Source organism: Heterodontus francisci, chromosome 33 (genome assembly GCF_036365525.1).
Source record: "Heterodontus francisci isolate sHetFra1 chromosome 33, sHetFra1.hap1, whole genome shotgun sequence".
NCBI classification, from domain to species: Eukaryota; Metazoa; Chordata; class Chondrichthyes; order Heterodontiformes; family Heterodontidae; genus Heterodontus; species Heterodontus francisci.
Window position 1 is genome coordinate 59,489,763 of NC_090403.1, and position 13,068 is coordinate 59,502,830.

The 13,068-nt window shown below is 43.3% G+C and overlaps 1 protein-coding gene across 2 annotated transcripts in view; it reads left to right on the forward strand.

Moving 5' to 3' along the window:
• plekhh3 (pleckstrin homology, MyTH4 and FERM domain containing H3) overlaps positions 1-8,588 on the forward strand; it is a 103,220-nt gene extending 94,632 nt beyond the window's left edge. For both annotated transcript variants that reach the window (XM_068013700.1, XM_068013702.1), the window contains 2 exons: positions 961-1,152; positions 7,081-8,588. In XM_068013700.1, coding sequence (XP_067869801.1) covers positions 961-1,152; positions 7,081-7,248 — 360 coding nt within the window. In that variant the 3' untranslated portion in view covers positions 7,249-8,588. The remainder of the gene's footprint in view (positions 1-960; positions 1,153-7,080) is intronic.
• The last annotated feature ends 4,480 nt before the right edge of the window (positions 8,589-13,068 follow it).

Consider the following 13,068-nt stretch of genomic DNA (forward strand, 5'->3'; position numbering starts at 1 on the left):
AAACCACACCCTCTATTTACCTTCTTTGTTACTATAAATAACTACAAGGTTGGTCAAGTGGAATCTGCCTTTCTAGAATTCTATACTAGCTAATCCTGATTAACTCAAGTTTCTCCAAGTATTTAGTAATTTTGTCCCATTTTATAGACCCTTATTGGTTTGCAACAACTGAAGCCTAACTAGCTTATAATTGTACAGGGAAGCTGGATTACATCAGTATTACTGGCTACCTCGACTGGTATAAAGTCCAGTCATACTGTTGGACTTAATAACTCCTAGTCATGACCCTGTATCTAGTAATATTAATCCTGCTCAGCAACTCAGTCAAGAAAATCCATCACTGACATGGTCATCCTTTCATGTTAAAACAAAATTCAAATACTAGAAAGATATAAATAAACAAAACAGATGGTGTAGCTAATGAGAATTCTTTGTAATACATTGGTGTTAGCCATGATAGTGAAAGTCACCTTAAGACATAACAGCAAAATGCTGCAGATGCTGGAAATCTGAAATAAAAACAGAAAATGCTAGAAATACTCAGCAGGTCCGGCAGCATCTGTGGAAAGAGAAACAGAGTTAACTTTTCAGGTCTGTCATGGACCTGGAGCACCAGCTCTGCTCCTCTCTCCATGGATGCTGCCATACCTGCTCAGTATTTCCAGCACTTTCTATTTTTATTCACCTTAAGTCATAGTTGTCTTCCATTTTATCACCCGCCCCCCCCCCCCCCCAACCCCCAACCAAAGGTTGATGATATGAGCTTTCCTTATAGTTAAATATCCCGACCTAGGACCCCAGTAGCAGACTTTCCAATGCCTCCTCATGTCTGAATCACACAGAAGGTTCCAGGTTCAAATGTTGGCCTGAACTAGACTGCACCACCCTGGGATGCAATGGGAGTGCAGGACAATTGATTGTTTTAAGAGTGGATAAAGTTTGGCCTCTGATACATTACAGGATTCTGCCGGGAGCATGGCTCAAACACAGTGGCTGGCAGTAGGAGCAAAGGGTGTTGCTCTCTACAAACAAGGAGATGCGGAGTCTGTGGAGAGTTTTGATTACCAGCATGTTTCATCATTTGGGGCAACAAACAGGAACATCTTCAAAATGACTCTGAGTAAAAAGGAATTGCTGTTTGAGTCCTGCAAGGTATGGTATGATACATGGTATTTCTGCAGCTACTGATTGGCTTACTCACACCCTCACCTCCACCTTTGATAGTCCCCATTAAAACCATTACTCTGTCACCCTGGCCATTCTCCCAGTACAGCCCTCTTCTCAACTCCCTTAAGTCCAACTGATGCAGACTTGAACAGACATGGCGGATAACTGGTTGAGCCATTCATTGCCAGATCTGGGTGGACCACGTAAAACACTATTGGGTCCTGCTCTCATCTGCCAAATGTGCTCACTATTTCAGAATCATCCTGGAATGCAAATATAACCCCAACTTCTTTTATTTACTGCAAATCATCTTCTTAAATCTCTCTCCCTTGTCTCCTCCACCTTTACCTACAAGTGCGAGGAGCTTATGGGTTTCTTTGTCACTAAGATTGAGACTATCAGATCAGCTGTCAGTCACTTTCCTCCCTGTCACCAGCCCACTGAGCCATACTTCCTCTAAGGTTCTCTCCTGCCCTAGCCCTGAACTTGCATCTTTCTATAGTTTCTCTATCTCTCCTCACTCCGTCTGTGAGCTCATCTTATCCATGAAACCAATCTCCTGCTCCCACGATCCCATTTCCACTTAACTACTGACCACCTAACCTCCATTCCTAGTTCCCATGTTAACTGATATGAACAGTTCTCTCACTTTTAAATCTACTGATATTAACACTCTCCTCAACAAACACTGGACTCCTCCATCCTTGCAAACTACTGTCCCATCTTGAACCTCCTTTTCCTCTCTCAAGTCCTTGAACGTGTTGCCAAAATCCATGCCCATCTTTCCCAGAACTCAATGTTTGAATCCCTCCAATCAGATTTCTATCCCTGTTACAATACCAAAACGGATCTCAAGTCAAAAATAACATCCTATGTGACTGTGACAAACGTAAACTAACCCTCCTCGTTCTTCTCTACCTGTCTACAACCTTTGACATGGTTGACCACACCATCCTCCTCCAAAGCCTCTCCACTGTTGTCCAACTGGGTGGGACTGCACCTGCTTGGTTCCATCCTTATATATCTAATCATAGCCAGAGAATCACCTGGAATGGCTTCTCTTCCTTCTCCTGTTACCTCCGGTGCCCTAAATTATCTATCCTTGGCCTTCTCCAGTTTCTCATCTACGTGCTGCCCCTTGGCATCATCCAAAAACACAGCGTCAGTTTCCACATGTACGCTGATGACATCTAGCTCTGCCTTTCTCAAATAAAAGCAAAATACTGCGGATGCTGCAAATCTGAAATAAAAACAAGAAATGCTGGAATCACTCAGCAGGTCTGGCAGCATCTGTGGAAAGAGAAGCAGAGTTAACAGGGTCACTGACCCGAAACGTTAACTCTGCTTCTCTTTCCACAGATGCTGCCAGCCCTGCTGAGTGGTTCCAGCATTTCTTGTTTTTATTTCTGCCTTTCTCAACCCTTCCAATAAATTGTGCCTTGGGACATTTAATTACATTAAAGCTGCTATATTTATTATTTTTTTATTTAGAGATACAGCACTGAAACAGGCCGTTTGGCCCACCGAGTCTGTGCCGACCATCAACCACCCATTTATACTAATCCTACACTAATTCCATATTCCTACCACATCCCCACCTGTCCCTATATTTCCCTACCACCTACCTATACTAGGGGCAATTTATAATGGCCAATTTACCTATCAACCTGCAAGTCTTTGGCATGTGGGAGGAAACCGGAGCACCCGGAGAAAACTCACGCAGACACAGGGAGAACTTGCAAACTCCACACAGGCAGGACCCAGAATTGAGCCCTGGTCACTGGAGCTGTGAGGCTGCAGTGCTAACCACTGCACCACTGTGCTGCCTTTTGGGACTTTATCAAATGTCTTCTGGACGTCCATATAAATAACATCCATAGATATTCCCCTCTCCACTACCTTAGCCACCCCTTCAAAAAATTCAATGAGATTTGTCAGGCATGACCTTCCCGTCATGAATCCATGCTAGCTGTCCCTAATTAACTGAAATTTTTCTAGGTGTACAGTCACCCTATCCTTTATTATAAACTCCAGCAATTTGCCCACCACGAATGTCCGGCTAACTGGTCTGTAATTTCCTTGGTTCCCCCTTTCACCCTTCTTAAAAAGTGGAGTAACGTGCAACTTTCCAATCCAGAAGGACCACTCCTGAATCTAGGAAACTCAAAGACTATAGTTAGGGCATCTACAATGTGCTCCCCTACTTCCTTTAACACCCTCTGATGGAAGCCATCCGGTCCTGGGGATTTCTCACTCTTTAGTTCCATTAATTTCCTTGTTACTGATGTTTTACTTACTGTCCCCTATCGGCTCTTATTTTTTTTGGGACTTCTGGCAAGTTATCCTCCTTTTCAAGTGTAAATACTGAGGCAAAGTAATTGTTCAACATGTCTGCCATTTCCCCATTATCAATGACTATATCTCCATTTTCAGCTTTTAGTGGGCCTACATTGCTCTTGACCACCTGCTTTCCCTTTATGTAACTATAAAATTTCTTATTGATTTTAATGTCCCTTGCAAGTTTCCTTTCATAATCCCTTTTAGTAGCTCTTATAAGCTGCTTTGTGACCCTTTGCTGGTCTTTGTATCGATCCCATTCGGCCGGATCTGTGCAGCGTTTTGCATTTTTGTAAGCCCTTTTCTTTTAGTTTTCTGCTATCCCTAATCTCTTTAGTTGTCCATGGCTGTTTTTTCTGTGAAGTAGAGCTTTTTCCTCTCTGAGGTATATACTCGCTCTGTACTTCGTTAAATTTATTTTATTTAGAGATACAGCACTGAAACAGGCCCTTCGGCCCACCGAGTCTGTGCCAACCAACAACCACCCATTTATACTAATCCTACATTAATCCCATATTCTCTACCACATCCCACCATTCTCCTACCACCTACCTACACTAGGGGCAATTTACAATGGCCAATTTACCTATCAACCTGCAAGTCTTTGGAGGTGGGAGGAAACCGAAGCACCCAGCGAAAACCCACAAAATGTTTCTTTAAATATTCTCCACTGTTCTTCACTTGTTTGACCCATTAACAGATCTACCCAGTTTACCGTGGACAGTCTCTGTCTCATCCCGGTAAAGTCAGCCTTACCCAAGTCTAAAATTTTAGTAACTGTTCGTGCTTTTCACTTTCAAACGCTACCTTGAATTCGATCATGTTGTGATCACTATTTGATAAATGTTCACGCACAGTTAGACTACTAATTAAATTTGGCTCATTACTCATAACTAAATCTAATATTGCCTGTCCCCTTGTTACATCAAGGACATATTGCTGTAGGAAACTATCCCAGACACATTCCAGAAATTCACTACCTTTCTGACAGGTGCTAGTCTGCCTCTCCCAATCTAAGTGTAAAATCCACCATTAATACTCTGCCTTTGTTACACACTTGCCTAATTTGTGCATTTATACAATCTAACACCTCAGAACTGCTACCAGGGGGTCTATACACAACAACTATTACAGTTTTAGATCCTTTTCTGTTCCTCAATTCCACCCATAAGGTCTCCACTGGATGCTTTCCCCTCATTATATCCTTCCTCACCAATGAGGTGATATTATTTCTAATCAGTAAGGCTACTCCACCCCCTCTGCCATTTTCCCTGTCCCTCCTGTAAACTTTATAACCAGGTATATTTAGTTCCCAGTCCCGACCATCCTGCAGCCACATCTCCGCAATGGGAACCACATCATAATCTTCCCTTTGAATTTGCGCCTGCAGCTCATCTACTTTATTTCTTACACTCCGTGCATTTGTATACAGAACTCTTAATTGGGCTATACCCACTAACCTGTCCCTCAGCACTGATACTTTGTTTGCCTGTTTATTATTTCTCTCTTCTGGTTTAACCAGTATACTTCTTGCAGTTTGGTAACAATCAGCCTCACCACTAACCTGCACTCCTACCTTCTCCTTTAACTTCCTGTTTTTCCATGCAACTGAACTCTCCCCCCCACTATTTAGTTTAAAGCCCTATCTACAGCCCTAGTTATGCAATTCGCCAGGACTCTGGTTCCATCATGATTCAGGTGGAGCCCGTCCCATCGGAACAGCTCCCTCCTTCCCCAGTACTGGTGCCAATGTCCCACGAATTCTAATCCAATTCTTCCACGCCAATCTTTGAGCCACACGTTTACCTCTTTAATCTTATTGACCCTTTGCCAATTAGCTCGTGGCTCAGGTAGTAATCCGGAGATTATTACCTTTTTAGTTCTGCTTTTTAATTTGGCCCCTAGCTGCTCATAGTCACTCAGCAGAACCTCTAACCTCGGTCTACCTATATCGTTGGTACCTACGTGGACCACGACAACTGGATCTTTCCCCTCCCACTCCAAGTTCCTCTGCAGCCCAGATGAGATATCCTGAACCCTGGCACCAGGTAGGCAACATAGCCTTCTGGACTCTCGATCCTGGCCACGGAGAACAGTGTCTATGCCCCTAACTATAATATCCCCGATTAGGACTACATTTCTCTTTTCTCCCCCCACTTAAATGGCTCCCTGTACCACGGTGCTATGGTCAGTTTGCTCATCCTCCCTAAAGTCTCTGTTCTCGTCCACACAGGGAGCAAGAATCTCGAACCTAAGATCATAAGAAATAGCAGCAGGAGTAGGCTGTTCGGCCCATCGAGTCTGATCCACCATTCAGTAAGATCATGGTTGGTCTGATAGTGGCCTTAACACCACATGCCTGCCTGCCCCCCAATAACCCTTGACTCCCTTTTAGATCGAAAATCTGTCTAACTCAGCCTTGAATTAATTCAATGACTCAGCCTCCACTGCTCTCTGGGGAAGAGAATTCCAAAGAGTAACAACCCTCAGAGAAGAATTTCCTGCTCATCTGTCTTAAATGGGAGACCCCTTATTTTGAAATGGTGCCAGTAAAGTCCGACTTTAATCAATATGCATCATCTTTGAGGTGCCTCAATGGGAAATAGTGGTTTCACAGGAAATCCATTACCATGAAATAAATTCTGCTCATGTTAGCCCCCAACTCCAAATACCCACTTCCTGTAAACACAAAACCACTTTGTAATCTGAATACTCTCCTTACACTTTCCAGTCAGACTGGGTTCTTATAGAATTTGACCTACCTATGATCCGTAATAATCAATAAAATACCAATTTGCAATCATGTGAAATTCCCAAATTTCTTGCATTCATTAACTTCCTGAAGGGGATGAGCTTGCTTCCCACCTCTCTCAAACCCGCAGACAGGAATTGTATAGGCAACCAGGGAAATTTATCCTCGTATGTACCTTCCATTACTGTCAAGAATGTACATCCTTGTTTGCTCTGCATTTTCCAAGATCTTATGCAACGGTGAGGTTTATTTAACCACCAAGTCCATTGCATCTTCCCTCTGTGATTGTTTGCCACTGTGAATATTTTCACTGATTCAGCATTCATTACCTGACATAGTAAATCTCAGAGACACTGTGAAGCAATTTGTTAAAATAGTAACAGATAACTAATCACTTTTTTTAAAAAAAGCTGTAACTTTTAATAGCCTAGAATCAGAAAATCTTTGTAAAATGTGAAATCTAATACTTGGAAGAGTACAAGAACACAAGGATGATAATGGGATAGATGTGGGCAGTCCCAGATTCAAAGATCTCAAACTATACTAGGTCCCTTATATGCAATCACTTCATTTTGCTAATAAACTCCCTCTTGAATTGTCTGACACTGTGTTCCCACTGACTCCCTGTTCAGTTCAATCAGCGTAATCATTATCCTCTGTTCCATTGGATGATCTTTCTCTCATTTAACAATGACAGCAGATGTAAGTCATGTGATGTCTTTTATTTTCAAACTACGGGCTTCCCGAAATATACAGCTGGCTGATGTGAAGAAATGATTTTCTGAATGATGTCTTTTTAAATTAATTTATTTTTTAATCCTTAGGTCCAAGAGATTGCTCAGCTAATGACAATTTACAGTGCCAATCATGTCAGAACACAAGCCCAAGCTGGTGGCCATCGAACTAGAGCCATCGCAACGGGTGGCCTGGCCAACAGTCACCACCGTATCCCATACAGGGATTCCAACACAGAGGAAACTTTAACCTTGTGAGGCATCTGACACAACAAAGCACATTGAGAGCTATATTTGGCGAAATATTCCCTGTTCTTACTACTACTGTATCAGTAGGCCTCAGCAACCACACAGCTAGTGCCTTTTATTCTTTCTAACAACCTATGTATAAGTTTCTGCAGCAGGGATTTGGTCCCTTTTAGGACATTTACTGAAACACTAGTTGGTGCAGCTTCTTTCCAAGCCTCTTTACAGTCTGCAAAGCAACACTGTGGTAATATCACAAACATTTAATATACTATAAATCATATGAGCAAACCGGCTTCTCCAAGTCAAAGTTCACACTCTATGACTGCCATACGGTATAATTTTCTAGATGTTTATGAACCATTATGAAAACACCTCATAGAAACACAGGGAGGTGTCAGAATCAAAGGTCCCTGCTGCAGTCTTGCTTTGTCAGACTGTCTTGAAGGCAGTTAAGAGGAGTGAATGAATCCAGTGCTCCTCTCTGAAGGAAATGCCTGACAGTCTGGGGCTGGAAAAGAACAAAAGGCAGCTTAATGCCACTTTGCATAAATCAAAACAATGGGAAGGTATTCCAGTGAAATGTTTCCCTTGTACATCAATCCTCACATTAACGAACCACCTGGTATCTCAACAAAAGCTGCAAAGACTCCTAACTCCAAACCATAGTCATTTGATTAATGAGGATTACAACAACTTAATTGCTTTGGCACAGATTAAGTGCAAGAGGAAACAAAGTAGGGATTAGAACATTTCTTTAAAATTCAGATAGCGCTTCTGATGTCACACATGCAAGATTGAGACAAAATGTCAATGTCTGATGACATTAGTATCCAGCCAGAAATCATGAAACATTGAGAGTTAATTTGGTCTTTCTTACTTTAAAAAAAACAGAACTCCATACAATTACTGCTTTCATTTTAAAAATGCTGCAACTCTGTTACATGAACAAAAGGCTAAAGGGCTCAAGGACTGTTGGTGACAGGATGTGGGCTAACCAGTCTGGAACCTTTTGGTTACTGTGCTGTTTTAAACGATCTACAGGAAACAGCATGTACAAAATCCTCCTCTGGAACCAGGAGGTAATTTATTGGATCAGCTTCCGTAAATCTGAAGCTGCTATTAAACAGCACCATCTATAGTTATCAGGCCCATTGTTTAAAGCTGCTGGCAGCTTTGGTTTTACACAGGGACTACCCTTCATTATTGTGTCTTAAACTCACTATGCAATGGAAAAACATTTTTTAATTTAACTGTTCACTGCATGTTTCCTGTCTCTTTGTGTACATTTACTGCACTATACAGATGATTTTATGTGCAAATGTAAAAACTTTATCAAAATTAAAACAACTTATTTTAGTACTAGAAAATGTGTTGCATTAGATTTACTGGCTTATTTACAAATACATACCTATAGTTAATCTTCAAACCCTACTCCAGGTCCTTGAGGTCCAGGTTGTGACTACAGTGCAGTACTGAGAATGTACTAAAACAAAAGCAAAATACTGCAGATGCTGGAAATCTGAAATAAAAAGAAGAAATACTGGAATCACTCAGCAGGTCTGGCAGCATCTGTGGAAAGAGAAGCAGCGTTAACGTTTCGGGTCACTGTTAAAGAACCTTTAGGGATGAATGACCATAATATGATAGAATTTTACACTTTGTTTGAAAGTGAGGTAGTTCAATCTGAAGCCAGGGTGTTAAATTTGAACAAAGGAAATTATGACGGTATGAGGGGCAAATTAGCTGAAGTGGATTGGGAAAATGCATTAAAACGTATGACAGCACATAGGCAATGGATAGTCTTTAAAGAAATATTACATAGTTTACATATAGCAACTATACATTCCTTCAAGGCACAAAAACCCCAAAAGTAAAGGCAGTCAACCATGGATAACAAAGGAAGTTAAGGATTGTATAAGATTAAAAGAAAAGGCCTATAAAGTTGCCAGAAATAGTAATAGATTAGATTAGATTAGATTAGAGATACAGCACTGAAACAGGCCCTTCGGCCCACCGAGTCTGTGCCGACCATCAACCACCCATTTATATTAATCCTACACTAATCCCATATTCCTACCAAACATCCCCACCTGTTCCTATATTTCCCTACCACCTACCTATACTAGTGACAATTTATAATGGTCAATTTACCTACCAACCTGCAAGTCTTTTGGCTTGTGGGAGGAAACCGGAGCACCCGGAGAAAACCCACGCAGACACAGGGAGAACTTGCAAACTCCACACAGGCAGTGCCCAGAATCGAACCCAGGTCCCTGGAGCTGTGAGGCTGCAGTGCTAACCACTGCGCCGCCCAATAAACCTGAGGATTGGGAGGATTTTAGAATACAGCAAAGGAGAACCAAGAAACTGATAAAGGGAGAATAGAACATGAATATAAGCTAGCAAAAAATATAAAAACGGACTGTAAAAGCTTCAATAGGTACGTAAAAAGGAAATGTTTGGCTGAGACAAATGTGGGTCCATTACAGGCAGAGTCAGGAGAATTTATAATGGGGAATAGAGAAATGGCAGAGGAGCTGATTACTTTGTGTCTGTCTTCACCGAGGAAGATACAAGAAATCTCCCAGAATTAGAGATCCAAGGGATTAGGGGGAATGAGGAATTGAAGGAAATTAGTAGTAAGAAGGTTGTATTGGAGAAATTAATGGGGCTGAAGGTTGATAAGTCCCCACGACTTGATATTCTACATCCAAGAGTGTTGAAAGAGGTAGCTATGGAAATAGTGGATACATTGATAATCATCTTCCAAACTTCTATAGATTTTGGAGTGGTTCCTGCAGATTGGAAGGTCGCAAATGTCACCCCATGGTTCAAGAAGGGAGGGAGAGAGAAAACAGGGAATTACAGACCTGTTAGCCTTACATCAGTCGTTGGGAAAATGCTAGGACCGATTCTAAAAGATTCCAACCTCAAAGTCCTGTAACCCCGGACAGCCCGCTTCTACCTCCTTCCCAAAATCCACAATCAGGACTGTCCCGGCAGACCCATTATTTCAGCCTGTTCCTGCCCCACTGAACTTATTTCTTCCTATTCCAACTCTATCTTTTTTTCCCTAGTCCAGTCTCCTCCCACCTACATCCGTGACTCTTTTGACAATTTCCAGTTTCCTGGCCCCAACTGCCTCTTCACTATAGGTGTCCAATCTCTCTACACCTCCATCCCCTACCAGGACAGTTTGAGGGCTCTCCGCTTCTTCCTTGAACAGAGACCCAACCACCACCACCACCCTCCTCCGCCTGGCTGAACTTGTTCTCACATTGAACCACTTCCCCTTCAACTCCACTCACTTCCTTCAAGTAAAAGGTGTTGCTATGGGTACCCGCATGAGTCCTAGTTATGCTGGTCTTTTTGTGGGATATGTCGAACATTCCTTGTTCAAGTCTTACTCAGGCCCCCTCCCTCAACTCTTTTTCCAGCACATAGATGACTGTATCGGTGCCATTTACTGCTCCCGCCCGGAACTGGAAAACTTTATTAACTTTGCTTCTAATTTCCACCCTTCTCTCACCTTTGCATGATCTATCTCTGACACTTCTCTTCCCTGACTTCTCTGTCTCCATCTCTGGGAATAGGCTGTCTTCTAATATTTATTATAAGCCCACAGCTACCTCGACTACACTTCTTCACACCCTGCCTCCTGGAAGGACTCCATTCCCTTCTCCCAGTTTCTCCGCCTCTGATGCATCTGCTCTGATGATGCCACCTTCCATGACAGCGCTTCGGATATGTCTTCCTTTTCCTTCAACTGAGGATTCCCCCCCACACTGTGGTTGACAGGGCCCTCAACCGTGTCCAGCCCATTTCCCGCACCTCTACTCTCACCCCTTCCTCTCCCTCCCAGATCAGCGACAGGGTTGCCCTTGTCCTCTCTTTCCACCCCACCAGCCTCCACATCCAAAGGACCATCTTCCGCCATTTCCGTCACCGTGATGCCACTACTAAACACAACACCCTCCCCCACCTCCCCTGTCAGCATTCCGAAGGGACTGTTCCCTCCTCGACACCCTGGTCCACTCCTCCATTACCCCCACCACCTCGTCCCCTTCCCTGAGCACCTTTCCCTGCAATCGCAGGAGATGTAATACCTGCCCATTTACCTCCTCCTCACTATCCAAGGCCACAAACACTCCTTTTCAGGTGAAGCAGCGATTTACTTGTACTTCTTTCAATGTAGTATACTGTATTTGCTGCTTGCAACGCAGACTGGGTGATCGCTTTGTGGAACACCTCCGCTCAGTCCGAAAGCATGACCCCGAGCTTCCGGTTGCTGGCCATTTCAACACTCCCCCCTGCTCTCATCTGTCCTGGGATTGCTGCAGTGTTTCAGCGAACATCAACGCAAGCTCGAGGAACAGCATCTCATTTACCGATTAGGCACACTATAGCCTGCCGGACTGAACATTGAGTTCAATAATTTCAGAGCATGACGGGCCTCCCTTTTTATTTTTAGTTACTTTTTCTTTTTTAGGTGTTTATTTTATTTTAGTTGGTTTCTTATGTCTCTACCCACTTTTTTTCATGTTTGTGCTTGGGGCCAGGCTGCTCAGTTTTCTGTCCATTCACACCCTCTCTGTACTAACGCTTTGTCTTTCAGCACACCATTAACATATGATTTGCCTTTGCTCCATGACCTCCTGGTCAGTTATTCTCTGTGACCTTGTCCTAGCAACACCTTCTCTTTTGTTATCTCTTGCCCCAACCCCCGCTTTACTTGCTTAAAACCTTTTGCATTCCTAATATCTGCCAGTTCTGATGAAGGGTCACTGACAAAGAACAAAGAACAGTACAGCACAGGAACAGGCCATTCGGCCCTCCAAGCCTGCGCCGATCACCTTCTGCACTTCCGGGGTCCGTATCCCTCTATTCCCATCCTATTCATATATTTGTCAAGATGCCTCTTAAACGTCGCTATCGTATCTGCTTCCACCACCTCCCCGGCAGCAAGTTCCAGGCACTCACCACCCTCTGTGTAAAGAACTTGCCTCGCACATCCCCTCTAAACTTTGCCCCTCGCACCTTAAAACTATGTCCCCAAGTAACTGACTCTTCCACCCTGGGAAAAAGCTTCTGACTATCCACTCTGTCCATGCCGCTCATAACTTTGTAAACCTCTATCATGTCGCCCCTCCACCTCCGTCGTTCCAGTGAAAACAATCCGAGTTTTTCCAACCTCTCCTCATAGCTAATGCCCTCCAGACCAGGCAACATCCTGGTAAACCTCCTCTGTACCCTCTCCAAAGCCTCCACGTCCTTCTGGTAGTGTGGCAACCAGAATTGCACGCAATATTCTAAGTGTGGCCTAACTAGGGTTCTGTACAGCTGCAAAATGACTTGCCAATTTTTATACTCTATGCCCCAACCGATGAAGGCAAGCATGCCGAATGCCTTCTTGACTACCTTATCCACCTGCGTTGCCACTTTCAGTGACCTGTGGACCTGTACGCCCAAATCTCTCTGCCTGTCAATACTCCTAAGGATTCTGTCATTTACTGTATACCTCCCACCTGCATTATACCTTCCAAAATGCATTACCTCACATTTGTCCGGATTAAACTCCATCTGCCATTTCTCCGCCCAAGTCTCCAACCGATCTATATCCTGCTGTATCCTCTGACAATCCTCATCATTATCCGCAACTCCACCAACCTTTGTCGTCCGCAAACTTACTAATCAGACTAGCTACATTTTCCTCCAAATCATTTATATATACTATAAACAGCAAAGGTCCCAGCACTGATCCCTGCCGAACACCACTAGTCATATCCCTCCATTCAGAAAAACACCCATCCAGTGTTACCCTCTGTCTTC